The following is a 24,032-nucleotide window of genomic DNA, read 5'->3' as shown; positions in this document are numbered from 1 at the left end:
AAATCAACAACAACTTTGTGTAGGATGCTCCAAATCACTTACATAAAATCATAAACTGTTGCAAAAGTAGCTACCATAAAATAATAAATAATCTTAACTTCATTTCTATGATTATATAATACATTCAGTGCAACTTTATTTATATATCCAAGGGCAATTACTGGCCTATACAGAAGTTAAACAGCCAAACAAAAACAAATATGAAAACAAATCAATGAAGTAAAAGACTATAAATAACTGACTGGATGGATGGTAAAGGGGATAAAATATTACTATAATTACTTTTACAAACCTAATGCAAACAAATTAAGCAACATCCTGTAGGTGGCAGTAAAAAAAAAATTGCTCTCTAGTTTTTTTTAGTCTCCAAAAGACATTACACTGTTTGTAAATATGTCAACTGAATTTCACTTCCCAGAGTTGTGGGGCACCACAGAAACCTGCTTCCAATAAACCAACCATGGTGAACATGAAAGGGAAGCTGGTTCATTAAATGCGAATGAACTCTATAAGAACAATCTCAGTCCTGTCCTTTCTATGAGGCTGAAACTTCTCCACATTCTTTAGTGAAAGCTGCTTTCAGCAACTTTACGAATAGATCTAAAGAAGAAACTAGTTTAGCCCCACGTGCTGTAAGAGAACCCATCGTAGTGGTTGATAAAACACTTCATTGCTGGGTATTGGGGCATACACATACAAGTGGGAGGTGGATGTTGGTTGGCGTGACACTGATGCAGTTTGGCATCATCTCAAATGACACGCTCTTAATGATGATGCCCTCCTGGCCCCAATACTCTAAACCAGCCCAGGTCTTACAGTGCATGTATTAACACGTTTGCGCTATCTGGCACCAGCAGTTAAAGGGTTTGCATTCATTAAGTTGTCTAAAGTCGTCTCATCCTGTTATCATATTAAAGTGGATGATATCTTGTTATTTGCATATCCTCCTGGCAGGACAGTGAAACATGCTGGTAGTTACAGACAGAAAAGAGAAAGACTCGCTGTCCGATGAGCTTGAGGCACGACCACACAAGGGCTTCATCTGATTGTCAGGCTTGAGCTGTTTTCAGGGTGAAGTCTGGATTAAACACCGCAATTTGGGTCAACAGCCAGGAAATTTGCATGCCCGCCTATTGTTCTGCAGCGTCATTAGCACACAGCACCATCTGACACCAGTGCAGTGACAACATCCAACCAGGAGTATTCTCTGTTATTTATTATGGACCCACTGATGAATCATGCTTTTCATACTAAATTCTTACGAGAAAAAACTGTTTAGTGATCTTGCAGGATAGATTATATCATAGTAGAGTATTACCGAAACACTTTTTGCTACGCTTAATGTATGTTACTCCAGGGTCTAAGCTGGTTGCTCTACATTGTACAGACTGAAGTGTATTTTGGCTGTGGGAGCGCAAAATGCTGCAAGTTAATTAAACAAAAGTTGATGTCATTTTCAGTGTTTTTCTGTAGTTGCAATTCATTTTGTTATACTTTACATATATTATTTTGCATTGCGTTGATTTCTTTTCGGCCGCTGTAGAGCCTGCTTAGATAACATTTTATAAAAGTGAGTTTCATGCAGTGAAGTTTATAGATTTTAAATTTAGAGAAAAAGACAGAAAAGTCAATACATTTGACTTGTCTTTCAAAATACAAGATTTTTTGAAAGCAAACAAATCCTTGGCATAACCTGGTGGCTATTTGGCCTTTAGAAATAACAACCAATAAATCCAGAATTCCTCTCTTACTATAGCAGATAGCTTTTATACACAACCATGTACACGCACTATTTCTGTGGTTTCCATTAGCCTTGATGGGCAATACAAACATACCTCTCTGAGGTAAAAAGTACCTGTTCCATGCCTCACAAGTGCTGCTGGCATGGTGGACTGATGAAACAAAAAGGAAACCGACAAGCTGGCAGACGACAGTGCTGGAGAGTGTTTGGGTAGGTGTGTGTGTTTGTGGGTGGGGAGGGAGGGGGGCGGGTGGGGGCACACTGGGCTGTCAGCTGTACTGAATGTGTGGAGGCCGTCGACGGGGAAGAGCATCCATTGTGTGCCGTGTGATCTCAACTGCTTGTTTTGTTTTGTTTGTGCAGCCTGGCCCTCTTCCATTCTTTGCAGTGGGCCTTTCACTCTCCCAGCAACAGAGTTGACATCATGATACGTTTAGGCTGCATTCAAACTCCAGCCCACACACTGTTGTTTGTCTGCTCCAGTTTAATCAGGCAAGATGGCCTCAGTAAATTTTTGCAGATTGATGTGATGGATTTGTTTTGTGCAGGGCAGATTATGAGCTGTATGTGCAAGTGATCCTAACAGCTGAAGTATGCATCTGTTCCTGATCTTGGAGTTTAATTTGCACATCAAACATGGTCTCTTCTTTAGTTATCGTGAGGTATACTTCTTGGCTTAGGAGTGTTAATGACAGATGGTTTTTATTTTGGATCTTTGGAGACTTCTGCCGAAACTGCATAATTATACTTTGAACATGTATTGGCTGGTAGCCACTTTAAATGAAGCAGTAATATTGGTTTTTAATTGGAAAATAAGGATCACGGTAAGTGCCATCAAAAACAAACATTTTATGCATCTCTGGTGGATCTCTTAATAGCTCCATAAATCTGGGAGTCTCTCTTTCTAAATGAGTAAGGTAATCTGCTGAGGCTCATTCGGGCTGTTGTGTGTGCATGTTGAGGCTTCATTTTTTTCTTGCACAGCTCCTTTTTAGTGTGAAGAGCTCGGCACTAATGTACAATCAGACAAACTGAAGTTATGTACTGCAATGCCTATCTTTGCGTGAATACGACTCGGAGGAGAGGGAGCAAGCGAGCCAGACAGCTGTGTAATGTGTGAGAGGCCAACAAGCCCCTGGCTGGAGTGCGGAAGAGTTTACTACACTGGGTTAGTTTCTGTGAATTGGTCTGAAAATGATGGGAATCTGACTTTTTGAATTTACTAATCTGTTCTTCCAAAGTGCTTTCAGTTTCTCCGGATAAAGTGTTGGGCCAATTTGAATTTGTTATATAAAAAAAACAAAGGTTAATGTGACTAATGGGGAGTAAGTTAATGATGGGCTCAGATTTCTTGTTGCTCATTTTCGTTCCGTCGCTGTCTCGTCTTGGCTGTTACACGTGTCTGAGATTTACCGCTATAATCCGGAGGAATTATGGAAACTGTCTCGGGAAGCCGCATCTGTAAGAGTTCAAACAGAGTTAATAACCAGGTTGGCTTCAGCTCGAGCATCACCCTGACAAACTTAATAGGCATCTCACTATCTGCATATTAAATAAGTAAAAGTGTAGTGTTAGTGAGAGCTTGAGCTTGTTGAAAGAATGAGCCTCTAGTTTACCATGAAAGGCTCTTTTCCTTTGTAGCAGCAGGCGTGCTGTGGAGGCTGACCTTCCCAAAGGCGAGAAGCTGAGATCTTCATCTTCCTGTTTCTGTTTCCCCCTCTGGACTACACCCACCTTCTTTTCTCATTTGGCTCAGGGGGCTGAGCAGCAATGAGGGGTTTGGAGGTACATGGAGCTCATGTACCCATTGATTACAGTGATCATCGTCTCAGCAGCCATCCCAGGGAGAGTTTTTACTTTGTGTGTGTCCTATTCATCCATTTGCAGACTCTCTATTGCCCTAAATGCTTGGCACCTGCTGTTGTGCGACATTTGTTCGTGGCACCCCGCCCTTATTTAAATGAGAAGAACATTTCCTCCTAAAAATCTGCATCTAAAGTGCAGTGTATTGATACTTTAAGCTGCGATGATGTTTAGATAATTTATGTTTTAGTTTGATTTCATGCCTTGAAAATCAAAACCACTTACTTGTTATTATATTTGAATTACTCTCACATGGGAAGGCCTTGTCCTGCATTTTTTCTGTTGCCAAGCTTCTCTGGGCAAAAAAACACAGCAGGCAACATGAAGGACACAGACGGATGGTGAGAACAGGAGAAGGTCAGAATCCGGGAGGAGGGGAGAGTGTCGCATCTTGGAGGGCAAATTTCAGTTTTACCCTCAAGACATGTCACCCAGCCAATACAGAACCCAGCAAACAGTTCACTTCACTGATTGCCTGAGACAGGCCCTACAGGACGGCGTTGGCAATAGAGGGCCATTGGCTGTTTATTCTGGCGGTGGTTGACAAGAGCAAAGACAAACATGGACAATGCAATCTGACAATCATACACGGATTGCAGATTTCTTCTTGTTATGTTTATGTTCGCATAGTCTCCATGTTGTATCTAATCTATTTCAAGTCTAATATTTTGCCAGTAACTGTTTACTTTTTATAGATATTAAAGTTTCCATTTACTGCACATATTTCCGTGAGAAATATTGTATATTAAACATACAAATCTACAAGTGATGCTGACTTTGAGAATTGAGTTAAGAAACCAGAAGAGCAGGAGACTGAGGCAGAGGAGCGAGAAATCAAGCTACACTGCACAACAGTGAGAAGCTGGAGAGATCTAATCATAGCCATAATGAGTGAGTGCAGAGCTTGACAGACCACCTCCTTATCTTCATGAATGTGATTAGTTAATATCACCAGTAATTAGCTAATGTCAATAAATTTCTGGCATTCATTTCTGAAGTACTCTTCTTGAACTTGAAACCACTACATGTTTTTTACGTGATTACTACACCTGAGTCTGGTCAAAAGATTCCTATTAGCCACCCAATGTCACGCCAAAACATCTAATACATCAGACAGTTCTCTACAGCATATTGTGTCGGTCACGTTTTGCCTCGTCTAGAGCATTAAAAACTATGTTGTAAGGTTTAGGTAAAAAAACAACAACACAATTTTGGGATTAGGCACCAAAACTTCTTGGTTAGGGTTTGGAAAAGATTTCTTTAAAGAAATCCACATTGCTTTATCACAGACTCAAATCCAGGCATCCTTGGTGAGAGTCCTGGGTCTCATCCATACAACCACCTCAAACTTACCTCCCCATCTACTCGGACTTTAGCACTTTTGGACTTCGTCACTTGACCTCTGGCACATGACCTCCTACTTTGACCCTGATCATACATGCATGTACCTTCATCAAGGCACGGCACATGAACAAGCATGAGCAAGGTATCTCTTTTCAACTGACCGGTGTATTACATGATTTGGTGTGGTACTGGGCTGAGCTGGGATGTCACGGCATACAGACACAACCTAATGTCCACCTCTGCATCACTGCAGCGATGTGAAAAGTTAACTGGAGGTCAGCAAAAGCAAGATATTCAGCTGCTGCTCTGTTGTTTTTTAAACGATGCTTAATTTCCCCCTATAATTATCTACAGTTTGTCATTTAACTGTTCTTAAATTTTCTTATATTTCTATAAAGTGAAAGTGGACTATGCTTAATGTGTTAGGTTGATATGATGAGTAATATATATCTTTTTATGACCTCACACTCTTCAACTCGTAGTTCAAAAATGAATAGGGAACGTTTGCAAAATAAACAAAAACAAATTTGTTCGAAGGATTTCACATCATCTTTTATTTGATATACAGTCACTCACGTTCCACACTGTAAATAGTGCAGTTAAAACACCATAATTTCACAGACTGTGGAATTTAACATAAGTTCTTAACCACATGACCTCTTTTCATTCTTGCCTATTTAAAAGGTGCCCGTGCCGGCAGAATTCATCTCTATTCCTTGCGTTCCCCGGGGCGTCACAGGCCGGCTGAAAAGTACTTTATCACAGGCCTTTGCAATGATAGCCTTGCAGAGAGAGAGAGAGAGGTGTGTGCAGGGGTGAAAGTAAATGAGAATGCAGCCAGAGGCTTTCTCGACAAAGATATATAATATTCCAGTCTGGGTCTTTTTTTTTTCTTCACAGTAAGCCCGTTGCCTCTGGGTTTGCAGGGAAAAGCATGTCCCGGGGCAGCCGCAAGATAACTTGGCGAAGGCCTGTTGAAGCATAGATTTCAAATAGGATTTCAATTCATGAGGTAATTTATGTTGCGGTGGCGGAGCAGAAAGTGTAAAGCTTGGCTTTTGGTTGTCAAACCGTATCATGTAGTTCTACATTTGGGAAGTAGACTTATTTTCTTCCTCTTGGAGAGTTAGAATAAGAAGATCGATAGATCTCTTGTATCTGTCCAAATAAATTTGAATCTACAGCAGCAGATGGTTTGTTTAAATGGTCACTCTGGTTCCGTCAGAAACAAAATCTACCTACAAGAACCTTTGATTTTAATTGTCCTTTCTCAATGAGCTGGTAGCACAGAGCAAAGCAATTATTTTACATAAAAAATACTGCAGAAACTGTATAATAAAATGACCAAAAAAAAGAGTTATTGTAAAATACTGGAAATTTGGGGAAAATAGCATATTTGACAGTGGAAATATTGTCTATCACGGGTAGATGGGCTCTGTAAATGAGGGACTTGTTTTGTACTTGAGATTTCAGACTGATGCGAGATGTAAATATTGTTTTCTATCACTACTTTTATTCCATTAATGCAGTTCCAAGTTAGTGCAAATAAAGGCTTCAAATTAATGGCACATTGTCAAAACATTAACTCATTTAACTGTTTACAAAGTCCTCATTTGCAGATTAAGATCACTCAGTAGCCATCAGATGTTGAAACTTTCCATGTTTCTGTGGACCTCTAGGAAACGCTGAGCTTGACAGTTTTTTTCTTGACAGTCTCAACTCGGGTCACTTACTTGTTTGCTGTGCAGTGATTGTACAATCCCTGAATGATTTTGTTGAATAAACAACTATTTGGACCTTGAGAGTTGAGATTGTTTTCTTCAAGTAATGCTTCCAAGGCCTCAAAATACTATAAATTCATGAAATGCATCTACCATAAGTTTATAAAGAAGTAAAAAATTACCCCAATTTGGAGAGGCTACAACACTGAAATATTGCTTGTGTTTGAATCCTTCAACAGCTTCACTCTCTGAAATGGCCAAACATGTACAGTCGCTGTCCAAAACAAAATCCACCCACTAGAACCTCCGAAGCTCACGAAGAAACACACGACATCTTGATTGTTTAATACATAAAAATGTGACGTTAAACATTTTTACTTAGCGTTTTATTGGATTAAGCGCTGGACTAAGTTGTTGCCAGGCAACCAGTTGTGACCCGAGGAAGTTACTACACCTGGTTCAGAAATAGTCCAGCACGTAGCCCCAACAAAACAGCAAATTTAAAAAAAAAAAATTACACTTCATTTTTTGCGTGGATTAAACAAATTATTTTTGGAGCATGTGAATTTGTGATCTTGAGAATAGCTGGTCGTGTAATTTTTGACAGCTGGACAGAGTGAAAAGGTGAACATCCCAAAATGTCAGACGTTTTAAACTGTCACCAAGGTCCTCTGACTGCTGATGTCACCCCAGCAGGTGGTTTCTCTGCCAGGGGACAGTGCTCACCTCAGCAGTCACCGTGTTGCTGTCTCACACTGCCCTCAAACAAATGAGCAGCAAGCCTCACGCCGACACAGCTTGCTGAGTGGATGGAAAAATACAGGAAAGTGTCACTACTGATTACATCTGCACACCAGGAAGCAGTATGTGGATTAAGGTCAGAGGTCAATGAGAAACATTACCTAATGTCTGCATATAATAATCTCTCGCCACATAAACTCGCACTACACCAGAGTCCATCTTTGACACACACATTGGACTATCCTTGTGGGCTGTTGCCATGGTGATTCTAACACCTGTGCCCTGAAAGTACAGCGTAGCGATCAGCTGCCAAATTCCAGAGTGGGAGCTCGTCTAAAGAATGACGTTCACTCCAGCTATGTCAAACCTTCGATAATGTGCCACAGCTCAGCATAGGCTCATATTATATCGTCACTTCTCCTCTGCTTTCACTGTGTGTTTTTATTTATTGCCAAACAAAGAAATCATCGGGTTGCCCCAGAGATTTTTTTTTTTTTTTTTTTTTTAAATAAAGGGTATAATATGACCATTTTTAATGATTTATGAGAATGTCATGGAATGTTGTTTCATTTTAACTCGTGCTCTCTGAATGTAGACAAAGCAGAACTGCCATGTAAAGTGTCTTATTTATTATTAATAGATGTGTAATTGAGCTTAGAGAACGATAATACTGTGTATTTGTGGTATTCAATACTACACTTCTGCTGTTTTAGTCATCACAGTTCTCACTCCTCCTCCACTTCTGTTAGCTTCCACCTCTTTTCTTTTTTTTTCCCCGTTGGGATTGTTCATGCTCTTCAGTAGCCGTTTATCCACATCTACTAGTCATCCTGCACACTCACACAAACACTTTCCCCCACTGTGTCAGCCCCCAATCTCCCCCAGAGGATCCATCTGCCCACAATCTTAAGCCATGCTGCACTCCCCCTTACTCTCAAGTGTGTGTGTGTGTGTGTGTGTGTGTGTGTGTGTGTGTGTGTGTGTGTGTGTGTGTGTGTGTGTGTGTGTGTGTGTGTGTGTGTGTGTGTGTGTGTGTGTGTGTGTGTGTGTGTGTGTGTCTGTGCGTGTGCATGTGCATGTGTGTTCACATACATACAGTATGTATGCCAGTGTGTTGGTGCACTTGTGTGGTGGGCGGTGGCATAATGAAGGGATGTTTGACTTTTTTGTCTTCCTACTTGTCCACCCACAGCAACCTGTGTGTGTGTGTGTGTGTGTGTGTGTGTGTGTGTGTGTGTGTGTGTGTGTGTGTGTGTGTGTGTGTGTGTGTGTGTGTGTGTGTGTGTGTGTGTGTGTGTGTGTGTGTGTGTGTGTGTGTGTGTGTGTGTGTGTGTGTGTGTGTGTGTGTGTGTGTGTGTGTGGGCATAACTCTCTGTAGTTTAAAAGTAGATCCTGTCTCTGTCTCCAGGGGTGGGTGTAAAACCAAAAGACATTGGGAGCTGCAGAGAAAATGACGATCACAGTGTGAGACAGAATAGAAAAAGCAAGACAAATTACCCTGCAGCACAAACTCCAACCGTACTGCTTCCCCCTCAAGACTCTGCAGTATTCTGGATGTCGGATGATTTGACCCCAGCTTGTTCCTTTTGTGTCTCTATGCTGTTCACTCGAACACAGAGTGCGCAGAGTTGCACTTTGCTCTCCCGTACTCATCTCACAGACTGATTTTAATTGGCCTTTTTAAAAGAGCGGACTGCACACAGCGAGCTACATCAAAAACGAATGGATTTCCATATGCATAGCTAAAACTTTTACTGTTTGGTCATCCATGCCTTATAAAGGAAACTCATATCTGTCACTGTAATTATTCAGAGATAAATGAGCTGTGCTGGAATACACATTTTACAATAGATGTGTATCATGGTTGTACCCCTAAAGAGAGGTTTACTAAGTACATTTGCTCAAATACCTCCAAGAGTATTCGATAATGTTCAGTTGATGAAGATATAAATATAATTTTGCATACTTATCCAATGAATAAAGTTACAAGTTACTGTGCAGATTAAGGTTTTACACACCAAACAACAAGTTATTTATGTGCTAATTGTGGAGCATTTGAATGTATCACAAGGTCCTCAGCAGCAGATTGAGTTTCCCTCAGAAGCCACACAACTGTAGATGTAGAAACTTTCCATGTTTCCGAGCACCTCTCAGGCTTCGTTTCCTTGTTCATTTCATAGTTGAGCAAGACAGTTAATTTTTGAACTAATAAACAGCATTTAACAAAACAATCTAAACTGAAGGTTCACTCACTTGTGTGTTTCTAAACGACAAGGTTATTATTCGATCAAAAGCTCCAGAACAATAAAGTACCCTGCACCAGTTTTCACCCAGTCTCATTTTTCTAAGAACTAAAATTTATGGCATCACAAGTTTTTAAACGATACTTTTACAATATACATTAGGTGGCTTTAAAGTATTCCTTGTAGATGATAAGTACATTTTGCCAATACAACCTCAATATTTCAGTTTGAATTAAAAAAGTATGAGCAGAATTTTAACTTTTAATGGATAACTTATAAAGATCAGATCATTTCTTCACCACCACCCCTACCGACCTTCAGGGCAGTTAAACACTCGGATCAATATTACCATTTTTTTTAAAATCTGTTCTCTCCTTGCTCGTCTCTCTACAGATTACCTGCCTGCACGACTTCTTCGGGGATGATGACGTGTTCATAGCTTGCGGACCAGAGAAATACCGCTATGCGCAGGACGACTTTGTATTGGATCACAGTGGTAAGGCTTCCACAGCCTTTATGACTGGTAGGCCTGACTAAGACGAACTAAACATCTGTCTTTGTGTGAGTGTGTTAGCAGCGGTGTTCTTCCCCTTCCAGTTCTTCTCCTGCAACTGCTTGCAACAGTCTTTTCCTTCAGGAAGTCGACAGCAGGATATGAGTTTTGTGTAAATTTAGACACTTTTCTTATACAATCATATATACAATAAGGTCCAGAATATTGCCATTTTAATAGTGAAAAATTAGCTTTTGTTTTTAAAGTTCAGCGTATTTAGTACATTTAGTAATTTTTCCAGCAGCTAAACACATTTTCAGACTCACATTCTTGCTGTCAGGTAAGGAAAAGAAGTTGCATTCTTGTTGTCTGTGTTTGTAGAAATTTCAGTGTGCTCATGTTTTCTCCTATATGTGCTAAACTTGCTATGCACGTCCTGTTTGTTATCGCCCCTTCATTGTGCAGAAAACTCACTGAAAGTTTGAGAGAACTCAAGCAGGATGTGACCTCTTTAACCAGCAGATGCATTCACTGTCAGAGCTCTGCAGAACTTCAGCTCAAATTGAACAAACCTCCTGGGTCGGGAAAAGGAATTTATTTTAGTTGCAGTCCGAAGCACTGACATCCTGTTTAATATTTGTGTTGTTTGGTCAGGTTAGCTAACAACAGGGAGGCACATCCTCACACACAGCGTTAACTCTTGCTGAGGATGAGTGATGGTGGATCGGTCGTATTCAGAGATACTTTGGAGCTTTCGTCCCACTTACACTCCGGTGCTCCACTTCTAAGAATTAGGTCTTTGAAAGAACAAAAAAAGGGACACTGTACTCTCTGCTGAAGTTTAAGAAGCTGCTCTCCCTTTTCGTAAAATAGGTCCAGTACACGCTCTACAGTTGAAACAAGCAAAGAGAAATATGTGTAACAAATTTTACAAAAATGTAATGAAGTGTGTTGTAGTTTGGCTTTTAGTTTAGCTTTCGTCAGAAAAGCATCCGTTTTTGAACATGAAACACAGCTGTTTAAATTTCCATATCTCTTGTGAGTGTTTAGGCTTTGCAGTCATTCATCCCAGAGTCATTCTTAATTTGATAGAATAATCCAGTTACAGCAGTGTTAAATAAACAAAGATAAAACCACCTAAATCCTCTGAACTAGTAAGAGATAAATAGTGATTTTAGGGTTCGGCCTAGAAAAAATGAAATGGTTTGTTGGTATTTCATCCTTGCAGCATGCCAGGAATTGTACCACACTCAGAGCTGCTTTGATCACTCGGTGAAATGGGAAACTGCTGACATACAGCAAGGGAAACACATTAGAAATGCACTATAAGTGTCTTTTTCATTTCTTACATTATAGCTCTCCTTTCCCCTACCCTAATTAATACAAGCTTCATTACAAGCTGCTTTTACTAAACACAGCTCCACAGCAACACGTCATTTATGTTTTCATGATGTGCAGTGAGAATTTGAGCCAAGGTTTTAGTATTCCAGAGGAAAATACAAACTGCAAAATGCAATGCAATGCTCCTCCATACAGTGCATCAGCTATGAGAAGTCTACAGTGTGTGTACTAGACTGATCAGTATGAATCTGTGTCTGTGTTACTCCATGTTTTAAATGAAAATGTGTTTCAGCATTTAAAGATACTATGGTATGTTTTGCAAACAATTGAGGTTATAGTAATTTAGTAGTCATAAACTCTACATGAGTATCATTAGGGTATCATGTTGGTGTCTGTAAAGAAAAAGAATTCAGTATCAAAACATATTGGACAATAACACAGGGTTAAAGTAGCTTAGCCCTCAGTTTCTCTATACTCCTGTGCTTTTTAACTTGTTTTGACCAAACAATGCTGCGTCATTGTTCCCATAATCATTTGTGGCCAGCAGTATTTAAATTAGCACACATAAATTGCCAGGATCATATTCCTATTTTGGCTCTGTTTTTGAGAAGAAAGCACAAGTTTGGTGAAAGGAGGAGTTCATTATATACATTCGTGACCTTGAGTGTGTCGTATCCCCAGAATGCAGAGTGCTGAAGACCTCGTACAGCCGCTGTACAACTCCAAGCCGGACAGCTAAGAGCCCCGGACCTTCACGACGCAGCAAGTCCCCTGGTGCAGGTGAGACACACACTGTTCACACACAACAACACAGAGACCTCTGCCATATCCTTAAAAAAAAAAATCAATAGATAGTCATGCATAGATAACATACTGCCTTGTAAGTAGACAATCTCAAAGGTCAAGTTGTGGAAATTATTCCATTATATGTGTGAAAATATTTTTCAAGCCAAATAACACTAAGTGTTTTAATTTGGCAGCCTCGTTCTTAAACTCTCAACAGTTGGGATGAAGTTGTTTGAAATTATGCTGACTAATCAGTAAAAGCCATTACATCAAGTTTAAAGACAAGTTTAGAGTGGCAGCTGTCTCCGTTTTCCATTGGAGGTTCAATTAATTCTAACGTATGCTGTAATGTGAATATATTATATGTCTGACTGCTATGTTTTTTTTTTTTTATAAATTACTGTAGCAAGGCGACATGTCCACTACTCCACCAGTCAGTCCCCGATCAAGTCCCCAGGTGAGGCTACAATTTTACGCTCAAAACACTTTTTTTTGCATAACAACACAATATTTTTTTACTTAAGCCCGATGTATTAAATAAAAATGGAACAAAGTCATTCTTATTCCCTCCATCAATTTGTATTGTAGCAAATAAATAAGTACTACAGTCAAGCAAGGTTTTATTTTTTTATTTTCCACACCAGTGATGTCTGCATATTCTGCATCTCAAAAAGTTTTCACTTTATTGAAGCGCGAGAGATTCACTTTCTTTTGACCTTCTTTCTCTCCTTGCTCAGACTAGGCCATGGAGCTGCTTTGAACTGTACACATCTATCTATTCTGAGCTGCTGCAGAGTCCTCTGATTTAAAGCCATGAACTGATTAAACCGAGTCTACACAGGAGGGTTAACGTGAGCAGCACGTTATCAGAGAGGCAGCAGCAGCAGCAGCAACAGCAGCTCCGTCTGTATCTACACTGGAGGAATTCAGGCAGTACTGACCTGTAGGTCACTCGTGTTTAGAGGGCCAATAAACAATCATTGTACTTACATGTATAAAACACTGGACAAAAGACTTAAAGCATAAAAAAATACTCTGCAGGTCATGTTTTCATAAGTATGAGTAAAACGTGATGCATTATGCTGGTATATATATATATATATATATATATATATATATATATATATATATATATATATATAATGTCAGATGCACAAGAGGGACGATGAAAAATAAGTCTGAAAAGCCTTGTTATTATTATATTACATTTAGCTGACGCTTTTATCCAAAGCGACTTACAACACACCGATGGCACAACATCGGCAGCAATTTTAGGGTTCAGTGTCTTGCTCAAGGACACTTAGGCATGTGGACAGGAGGAGCTGGGGATTGAACCACCGACCTTCTGATTAAGTGTGCAACCCACTCTACCGACTGAGCTACAGCCTCCCTTGTGTGTAGAGGCAGTTTCATATACAGTCCTCGGCGGTGCTAATTAGATTCAGCTCTAACTGAACAGTTAGCTTCACTTCACGTCTGTTCCTCTATAGCAGCTGAGATACTCGAGATAAAATATACTTGAAAAATATGTAAAGCTACAGTGTAATCTCATCTCATTCACTCAATCTCATGACTCAATTGTTTTATCAAATATTGATCTAGAAGTACCTGAAATGGCAAAAAACTTGACTTTAGAATGAAACTAAAAGTCACAACTGTGAAACAGCAGTGCAAAGACGCAGCCTGTAGGCAGTTTGAAATGATTTGTCTCAGCTCAGCTGGGTTTATGCAGATGAATACTTGGATTTAAAGTTTGACGCATTATGTCTCTGTATTTGTACCAGAAGAGAGAGGCAGAAATATTCTGTTCTTGAGGAATTTAATCACTCAAACCATAGAAGCTCTCAACCCCTGCTGTGTGCTCACGCACCTTTTTTTTTTCTTTTTTTTTTTTAAACACTCCTACTGTATGTGCATGAGAAGTCTACTGATAGTGTGAAGGAGTATTTATAACGCTGTTTTGCCATTCATGATGAACCAAAGCATTTCATTCATTCATGAGCTCAACAGCTGACAGGAACAGTAGCGGCAGCAGGACCCGACAAATGGCAGAGACTTATACATACTATTGTTATTATACATCTACAGGAGATGAAGTAAATATACAGTATTCTGCAACTGGGACACTTGTGCTCCCTGCAAATAATGAGTTTCATTGAGTTATCTTTCCTCTGCTTTTTCATGTCTCTTTCCTGTTCTCTTACAGTAAACGGTATCTCAACTCCTAAGTCGACAAAGTCCTCCACTCCATCTCCCACCAGCCCCCAAATCATTCCCAGTTTTAAGGTAAGACAGTGCGTCACATACGTGTATAGCAACGTGTCTACACTATTCTTTTTATGCAGTATGTTCTGTATGTATGGATTCAGACTCATGACACACATGTTAGACACATACAACAGACACTGACAAACTTATAAATTGTGCAGAACCTTTAATTTAACTTTCACCCATTGTGTCGATTTGTATGTTGTCACTGACTTTTATGCTTCATCTCACATTGACACAAATGCTTTTATTAAGTCAACTCGCAAAAGGTCTGACTTCTTGACTCTTATATGAATAAGATGTGGAGGAAATTAAAGGTTTATTATGAAGTTTATTACTAATTAAAGGTTCTGTTTACATTCAGAATTTTTCATCAAAATATTTTATGTGTATTATTTAGGCCTAACAAACATGTTGAATGCATTTCCTTTTTCATAAAAAAAAAGCTGATTTTTTTTTTTTTTTCCAGTTAATGTGACATACATTGTTTACAGCCATATGTTTTACCATATAGTCTTCTGTCATCCATTTTTCTGCTTTATTGTTTCTTGAAGTATTAACATACTGTTAATTAGTGGATTGGTGTGAATCCATTGGTTTCAGTGCAGGTTTGCCCCGTCAGAGACCCCAGGTTTCAAACTGAGACAAGTTAGTGCCATTAAGGGTCTTCTCGAAAGGACGGGATGAGGCAAGATTGCACGACCTACTTACCATGAAAAGAAATAAATCTATGTCAAATGAAGTTATCAAGTCACTGGCTGACAGTCATGTATGACCTACTCCCATGTTGTAGCTCTACAATGTATTTTTGGTTGAGTTTGAAGTTCTAATCTGATTTATTGATGGAGTCATCTGTAAGCTTTGTATAAGTCCCACACTACATTTTCAGAATGATCCAGCCAGCTGGCAAGCCTTCTCCACTGTTGCACCATTGCTCTGTAAGCCCAGTCAAAGACTTTTCCATCCACATTAATTTAGCAAGATGTTACGTTTTTATGATTCACTGACAACTTCTAAATTCACTGGTAAAGATTATTAGATTATTTAAAAAAAAATTTAAAAAAAAAAAAAAAATGAGGAAGCGCAAGGATACTAATGACACAGTCTGAGCTCACTCCTTCACCCTCAGACAGTCAGATAAAGTCATATATCAGAGGAAAAAGCTTTTTTTTTATGTATCTAGCCATAACGAGAACCTTGAAGCTGTCCCACCTACCACTGTGATCCTAGAGGGCTACCCTTTTAGACTAAATAATAGATCCTTACAGTAAGGTAATGTACATTATGTTGCAGTAAGGGACAAAAGCACTACTGTACATAATGGAAAAGATCACTTGTCTGATTTTACTGCAGGTGTCACACATTTAATGCTGACATTTTAAAAAAAGAAAGAAAAGGAGCCATAAAATGCTGAAAATATCCATTGCTGCGCTCTGCAGAAATGACATTAACCAATGAATCATTCATTCGGAGCTGTGACGGTTTTATGTGCAGTGATGAGTGGATATGGAGGAGGTGGGTTCCAGTACCTGTGACACCTTGTACATTTTGAAGGGCAACCTTTTTTTAGACCTACCTCACTGTTGGATGAATATTCATGTTTATTTTTGGATTAACCTGCGCTTGGTACAGTTTAAAAATGTTACGTTTGTTAGCAACATGCTTGATTGAGTATGTTATCCTAGAATTTTTTTTTTTAAACAAATTCAGATTGAGTTTACAGCTATTTTTATGAATAAATAACAATTGAACATAAAATTGATTAACATTTCCCGAATAGCTTTCTAATTTATGTAATGTGTCCTGTTTGTGCAGTCTAAAGCATTTCTACGCGAGAAAATGTCACCAATCAAAGCCATTGAAAGCTGACCCAAAAATAATAAACTATCATTGTTTCATCCATGCGCAGCATGTTTTGGTGGCGCTAAGGTTGCCATGGTAATTTCTCTGCTTGTTTTGTGTGAGTGTTGATGAGGCCTGAGCGCTCATCTCTATCGTTGTTTCGTGTTGGATCCTGCAGGTCCCTCCGTCACATCAGGTCTCCCCCTCAAATGTAAACGGCTCGTTGAACAATCACCAGGAGCAAACCAATCAGCTGAGCCCAGAAGGTACATTCTCCTCTGTGTAATTTTGCACAGCATGTTGTACCTTAATTCAGTCTGAGAACTTTGAGTTTCTGCCAAAAGATAGTTTAATCAACTAACAAAACCTGCCTCCTGCCCGTTGTAACGTCCATCTCTCTTCAGAAGTTAACGGGAATCGATACTTGCCGGCCTCCAACATCTTGGAAAAATACAAGGTTGGAAAGGTAATTGGAGACGGCAACTTTGCTGTGGTGAAGGAGTGTGTGGAGAGGTAAGTGATACACATTTAATCAGGCTGGAAATGTTAAATGCACAGTTGGCAGCAGTCTGCAGTGAATGCACAGCGGTGTCCCTTTTTACACAGCTTAATGAAATATGCATCACGTGTGGTCAGGGCCAAGTCAAGGAGTTTGAGTGCTGGTGACGGGCATTGTGGGGACAGAAATATCCCATGGATTAAAGCCAGCAGTGATTTCACTTCATTAGCCTGTTAATCTCTGTGTTAACACATTGCCCAGGCAGACAGGGAAGATAATGCTAAGAGGGAGGCTGTCAAGTGGGTGTGAGTGTGTGCTCTCATCTTAAACACCTTCATAGACAGTGGTTAAAGGTATCCTGTGAAAACTCTTGTGAACAATCAGGTTATGTTTACATCCTATGTTTCTTACCCAAAATATATTGTACGTATCCTTGAGGCCCAGAAAAATATCCTAAAACATTCACAAAGCCACTTCAGTGGACGTGATCAAGATAATCTAAGCTCAAAGGTCTGTTTATTAGTTGTGTGAGCTTTCGGTCAAAGCTTATAGTCTTAAATGGAGACTGTGAGATGTCTTTGAAAAGTGTTGATGCCCATTATAACCATTAATAGATCTATTTACACCAACCAGGACTGTACACAACATCATGCATTGCTACATTTCTTCGTCAGGGAAACTGTTGACAGGAATGTGCGTTTTCATTAAGTTGTCGTGTCGGTGGAAGTAAAGGATGATATACAAGCACCCTGCTTGCATATCATCCTTTACTGCTTAACAAAACAGTGCTCCACAGTTAGCCTGGTGCCAACCAGAACCCAATTTCACCACTGATGCCGGTCGCTAACTGGTCCGCCGTTCAGCGTGGCTGGGCAACCATTTTTGCATTTAAAACAAATTCTGAAAACCTCCAAGTTGGATTTAAATTAACGCTGAAGGTCAGTGGTTTAACTTCACATCTTGCTGCAGCCGTCCCCGTGGGCTACGGCCGCACTGATGTCGGGTGTGGTCAGATTCGGAAATGACTTGGAAACTTTCAACCAGTTCTGAGCACCAGTCTCCATCCTCGTGTTGCGTTACCATTGAAGTATGTGTTCTCAGATTCTTGTTGCCTGTATCTGCTGTGTATCTTTGCTCTATAAACTGTGCTCGTGCAGCTATCCAATAACTCTGCGGCACAGCTCCCGCGCACCAAAACTGAGGCTCTCCTGTGAGCACTTGATTGGAATTACAGACACTGTTGCAGCGTCAGTGCAGCTATTTATTGTTAGCCCTAATTGCACTGTTTCTGCTCAGGTCCACAGGGAAGGAGTTCGCTCTGAAGATCATCGACAAAGCCAAGTGTAGTGGAAAGGTTACACCTCCTTTTCTCTCTTTTTTTTTTTTTTTTTGTCCTCTCTCCTCCTATTTCTCTCTTTGTGTATGCGTGTCTGTCGGGGCCATATATGTTCTATCTGCACACGCCAGGAAGGAAGAGTCATGTGTTAGTGTTCCGCTGTGTATTATTAACACCCACACACACAGCACAGGATCACATGTGGATCTTTGATCTTTGGCGATGATTTATTCACCTCCTGACTCAAATTATCTTCACACTTTCACATGCAGACAAGGGCGCACAATAAATCCCATACTCTTGACACCAATTCAAATCCAATCAACAAAGCAGCAGCTTTCTATTAGCATAATAGGTGAGTGTACATACTGTGTTGCGGCGCGTTCAGTAGCTCACATGGACTATTTGTGTGCGCTTGTATCCAGGAGCACCTCATAGAGAGTGAAGTTGCTGTGCTGCGGAAGGTGAAACACCCAAACATCATCATGCTGATTGAGGAGGTGGACACGCCCCCTGAACTGTACTTGGTCATGGAGCTGGTCAAGGTACGACGCTGGCTACGTGGGGGCTAATATCACGTCACGCTCGTCATCTCTGCGTCTGCTTTGCTACATAAAAACTCCACTGATGTTTTCACAGGGAGGAGATTTATTCGATGCCATCACCTCCTCCGCCAAATACACAGAGAGAGACGCCGGCATCATGGTCTACAACCTCGCCGGGGCTCTGAAGTACCTGCACAGCATGAACATCGTCCACAGAGACATTAAACCAGAGAACCTGCTGGTATACATTTACAAACACCTTTTTATTTTTCTACAAATCCAGCTGCTCCGTGGATTCAAACTGAATACTTCATTTCAGGTGTTTGAGTACCCGGATGGCACCAAGTCATTAAAACTTGGAGACTTTGGCCTGGCCACGGTAGTGGAGGGACCCCTGTACACTGTGTGTGGTACTCCGACATACGTGGCTCCAGAAATTATTTCTGAGTCAGGGTAAGATGGATGTTTTGGCAGAATGTGGTGTTTTCAGTGTTGGGATTACTGGGGAAAGGGCTCGTCATAGAGTAACATGCATGTCATTAAGGTAGATTGAAAACCTTGTCGTTAGTCGAAATGTTGTTTATGGTTTTATTTCCGGTCGGTCATCAACTGTATTTGGAATACTGGGGTGATGTAGATGGTTTGATGTAAATTATTTAGTTACATCCTTCCCTGACCTTTTCTGTCTCCATCTCTCTGCTCTCTTCCCACAGTTATGGTCTGAAGGTGGATATCTGGGCTGCAGGTGTCATCACCTACATCCTTCTGTGTGGCTTCCCTCCATTTAGAAGGTGCTCAGTTCATATTGTTGAATAAAACTCACAGTTTAAACCTGTAACAAACAAATATGGTGGATTTCAGTTTTTTTTTTTTTTTTTTAAAAGAGCACGATACCGGCACTCGCAGATCAATATGTTGCCATTTAATTTGGCCAAAAAAAACCCGACTCGTTTCAGCAATAAGCCATCAGCGTTATCAAAACATGCTGAAATGACTACTGATATAGATAAGTAGGGACAACGGGATTTCAGTTTAAATCAATAATGATCAAATGTCAGCGAGGGATTTACATATTAAACAGACTTATATCATCGTCATATTTTTTTGGCATTTTCATTTTCATACCTCTCAATTATCCGGTGCTACATAAGTGAACTGTTTGTGAGATTAGTTGTTGTGTTCAGGATTGTTATCCAGCAGTCATTGTGTGGATGGCATTTGGCTTTTATCAACGTGACCCATATCTAATCTACAGCACTTCATGGTTATTACAATAACCACACAATGAAGGGTAAGGTTACGGGACAGGCTGTTCATTATAATGCAAAGTGCAGTACTGTACAGACGGTGCAGTTTCTTCCATAATCTAGATGTATGCCGCGTCTGCTGAGTCATGCATTTCGAATTTTTGCTGAGTGTCTGCGTGCCTTTCAATACAGTGAGAATAACCTGCAGGAGGACCTCTTCGACCAGATCCTTCTGGGACGGCTGGACTTCCCGAGTCCTTACTGGGACAACATCACTGACTCAGCTAAGGTTGGCACCACTGACACACACAACATTAATATTTGTTGAAGTCACTTTTGATTCATTTACTGTCTATTGATCCCATTCATTTTGTCGGAGGATTACACTATCCAATGCCTGGTCCAATCCTAACTCTTAGGCTGACTGGATGATGTGGCTGTAAAAAGTCTGAAAAAGGGTCTCCAAATGTTACAGTTTAAACACACACCATGTAAACCCACATGCTTCACACTCCTGTAATGACTACTGTCTGCTTAAAGGACACAGAAACCCCTCCAGCCCTCTAAATTAATGTCATGTATTGAGGTGACAGGCCGCTCTCAGCGTGCAAGACCAAACTGCTAATTAAACCCACCTCTATGTCAGTGGTCCCGTCATTGCAGACGAGTGCACAGCTTTCGACGCTGCAGCGTGAAACAATGTGCATACTGAGTGATACTGGGTGAATTTATCTAGAGACCATCTGTGTACACGATTTTGTGAATACCCGTGTACAAATATGTTCATCATCTGTAGATACTGTGAGGTACAGTCATTTTTTTTAATTTTTTTTATTCAAAATATGAAGAGCGATCTAATACAAAAGCTCTGCCGTAAATGTAACGTAAACATTTTCAGTTCAGTCAGTCAGAGAAGTGCTGATTCTATTTCATCTATTTATTATTGTGGTCGCACCGGGTGATGATGACGTACTGGACTGCATTATATTGATTACACGCTAACTTTTATGTCCCACAAAAACTGTGCATATTAAATTTAAAAGACATTTCAATTGAATGCTGAACCAAACGAAAAGTGTTTTTTTTTTTTTTGCAGGAGTTGATCGGAAAGATGCTGCAGGTCAACGCCGAGGCTCGATACACGGCACGAGACGTCCTCTCGCACGCATGGGTCACGGTAGTCTTTGACGCCGTTTGTGTGTATTTGCATGTATGCGTGAACACAAACCTGAAGTGCAGCGTCACTTTTGCGAATTAACACGGATTCCTGTTTGTGTTTGCGGACACAGGACGACGCGATCACGGAGAACAATATGAAGATGGAGGTGACAGGTAAACTGAAGACGCACTTTAACACAACGCCAAAGCACAACAACACCACAGCTGGGGTGTCGGTCATCATGGTAAGCACCTGAGAAAAAAAAAATCCAACAAAACCAACATGTGAACAATTCATGATTCTATCTGTGTGTTTGGAATATTTCTACCGAGCTTTCTTACATTGACTGCGGTACTTTTTTAGAGCTGAAATCTTCTGACCTTCATGAAATGAACTTGTCAGTGACCTCACATATCTGCAGCGTGGAGGTTTTGACATGACTTTAGTCAGAACTGGCGAGATGCCTGCAGTGGTATGAACATGTCAGGCCCTTTTCCAAACATTTACAGCGTGACTGTAAACGTTTGACCCAAATACTGAAGATCGGGCTCCTTCTATTTTACTTGATATCAATCTTACGCCCACTAAATCACTTGGCCAGGAGTATCTGGCCTCATCATCGTCCAAGAAGACATTAATGACACGTTGTAAACAACTTCTTCTGCATGTCAGACGGGATTTTAGAGAAGGGATAAAGGAAAGCCTTCATTCCTGTAGCTGTCACGTCCTTCCATTCTGTCTGTTTCAAGCCTCATTTCCAGTTGTACAGTTTGACTTCCTCTCCTCGTCTCGTGAGGTCACACCGCCCATCAGCCTATGGGGGGGTCGTCGGGGGAGAGGGAGGAGGGGGGGTCTTTGATTAGAAATTTGATTTGATGCAAAGAGCCTCACCTTGTTGTAAATCTCATTTGACAGTTCGAGGTGTGAATGCTGGCCTTGACCTCGGCTCCTCCTCCTCCTCCTCCTCCTCCTCCTCCTCCTCCTCCTCTCCATTCTCTTCCTCCTCCCTCATCCTCACCCCTCCCTCACCTGACCCAGGACTAAAGGGGACGCCTGGAGCTGAGAGCCGGGTACACACTTTATACCCCTCCTCTCCCCCCACCCTCCTCCCAACTCCTTCCTCTCCAGCCATCGCCTTTCCGCTCGCCCTCTTCCTCCTTAATAACTCCCGCCTCCCACTCCTCACCCTCCCTTCCCCTTCCTTCCTTCCTGTTTCATCTCAGGCCTCCTGCTCCTCTTCTTAGGCCGCCAGCTGCAGTAACTGCTCTCACTAACTGCTCTCAACTGACGTGGACCTCACAAACACTCGTCACTCTGCTCCTTCACTTACATCTTCCTCCATTTGTGTTGGGACGTGATTAACACCGTTTTTCCTAGGATGTATTGTTTGATCGTGTTGTCATTGAGGTTTTTAATAGCATGTGTACGCTGCTAACGCGAGCTAATGCAACACTGGTGTGATTTGCGTCCTTCTCTGTATTTATTTAGTTATTCATGATCTAATTCCAAACGTACTGTTAAAAGCCTCAAATCCTGTGATGGATTGCTTAGCAGTCTTTTGCATTTACAATACTCTGGCGCCATCTTGAGGAGAAGATGAAGAACTGTGCTGGCACTTGATTTGTCCAAATTTGCAGAGATGGATGCAAACTGGCTTCATTTCCTTGGATTTCAGATTCCTCTGCGCATTTTAAAGAATAAGCCCAGGTTGTTATGTATTTTATTTGTTGTCCACAAATCCAGACAGACAGACAGCTTTTTAAAAGTGCTCAATTATTTATTAAACGGTTCCAAACAGTACTGCAAACAGGAACAACCGGTGCAACTTTTTTTTTTTTGGTTTTTTTTGCAACCAGGCAGTAATAAATATTTGGTGCAATATGGATTATTTACAGCATTAGTTTATATGGGATTGATTCAACATAAACTACAGCGTCCACATTTATGATAATAAATGAACATACCATCAGCGCTGCAATGTGGCTCACTGGTGTGTTTTTAATAGTTTCTGGACAACAATGAATCTTGCTAACCAGACGATAGTTCGTCGTTTGTGTTTTTTTAGTCATTTTACGGGATTTGTTGACAATAAAAAAAATACAGAATAATGCCAGACTTGTCCTTTAAAAGCAGGGTATCTAAAAAGAAAAACCATTTAAATTTAAAACCACCCCTTCAATCCACTGAGTGGTATGTAAATATGGCTCAGCACTCACTTGACATGTGTTTTGCCTGAATTAGTCCTTTATAGAGTCTTTAACATTTTGTTCCAACTCAGGCCTCTAAAAATACACAATCACTTGGTTTGAAATATGTTTTAATGACCTGAAATACCAGAGCAGCACTGAGCTGGAACAACTGTCCACTGGCCGCCATGCTTGTTGTGTTGATTTTTATTTTGTGAAGCTGTGAGTAAGACGAGTCTCTGTCCCTTTTTGCTTCTCCTCCACCCCCTGCATTTGGTCCCTCTGAATTAGCTCCAAGGCAATGGTATGTACTAACACTTAACGCTCCGCCTCGTCTCTTCTGCTGCTGAGATTCAGCAAAAAGGGCAAACGAGCAACGTTGCGTTTACTTTTTTTGTTGTTGTTTTTGTCTGCCAGTCACAAGTTAACAAGTTCAGTTCTCGTTCATACAAAATAACAATTTATTCATCTGTCGACTGACAAAGTAAACGTTCCCTTTCTCATTTGCCCTTTCTCTGCAGAGTAGCACTTGACGATCTGACATGCCTTCTCGTGGCATACTGTCCTTTTGTTGAACCATCTTTCAGTTATTTTTTGTCCATTTCCATTAGTGTGTTTCATCACGTGTTGTTACTTCATAGAGCTCACTAAAAAAAAAATACAAAATTGGGTCAGTA

General features: G+C 40.6%; 1 protein-coding gene across 3 annotated transcripts in view; it reads left to right on the top strand.

Moving 5' to 3' along the window:
* dclk2a (doublecortin-like kinase 2a) overlaps positions 1-24,032 on the top strand; it is a 41,540-nt gene that overhangs the window by 14,369 nt on the left and 3,139 nt on the right. The window contains exons 3-17 of one of the 3 annotated variants that reach the window (XM_069689272.1): positions 10,047-10,176; positions 12,169-12,267; positions 12,680-12,730; positions 14,480-14,559; positions 16,562-16,649; positions 16,788-16,896; positions 18,179-18,236; positions 18,644-18,763; positions 18,858-19,004; positions 19,083-19,216; positions 19,477-19,554; positions 20,203-20,299; positions 21,107-21,187; positions 21,300-21,413; positions 22,085-22,184. In XM_069689272.1, coding sequence (XP_069545373.1) covers positions 10,047-10,176; positions 12,169-12,267; positions 12,680-12,730; positions 14,480-14,559; positions 16,562-16,649; positions 16,788-16,896; positions 18,179-18,236; positions 18,644-18,763; positions 18,858-19,004; positions 19,083-19,216; positions 19,477-19,554; positions 20,203-20,299; positions 21,107-21,187; positions 21,300-21,413; positions 22,085-22,096 — 1,398 coding nt within the window. In that variant the 3' untranslated portion in view covers positions 22,097-22,184. Of the gene's footprint in view, positions 1-10,046; positions 10,177-12,168; positions 12,268-12,679; positions 12,731-14,479; positions 14,560-16,561; positions 16,650-16,787; positions 16,897-18,178; positions 18,237-18,643; positions 18,764-18,857; positions 19,005-19,082; positions 19,217-19,476; positions 19,555-20,202; positions 20,300-21,106; positions 21,188-21,299; positions 21,414-22,084; positions 22,185-24,032 lie in introns of those variants that run through there. The other 2 variants (XM_069689271.1, XM_069689270.1) reach the window with 2 other exon arrangements.

The sequence above is a fragment of the Brachyistius frenatus genome, unplaced genomic scaffold (genome assembly GCF_029030835.1).
Source record: "Brachyistius frenatus isolate BFR_SWC_R1_liver_20210118 unplaced genomic scaffold, ASM2903083v1 Contig_7, whole genome shotgun sequence".
Lineage (NCBI taxonomy): Eukaryota > Metazoa > Chordata > Actinopteri > Embiotocidae > Brachyistius > Brachyistius frenatus.
Note: the sequence above shows the minus strand (reverse complement) of the source record. Positions and strands in the feature narration are given on the sequence as shown.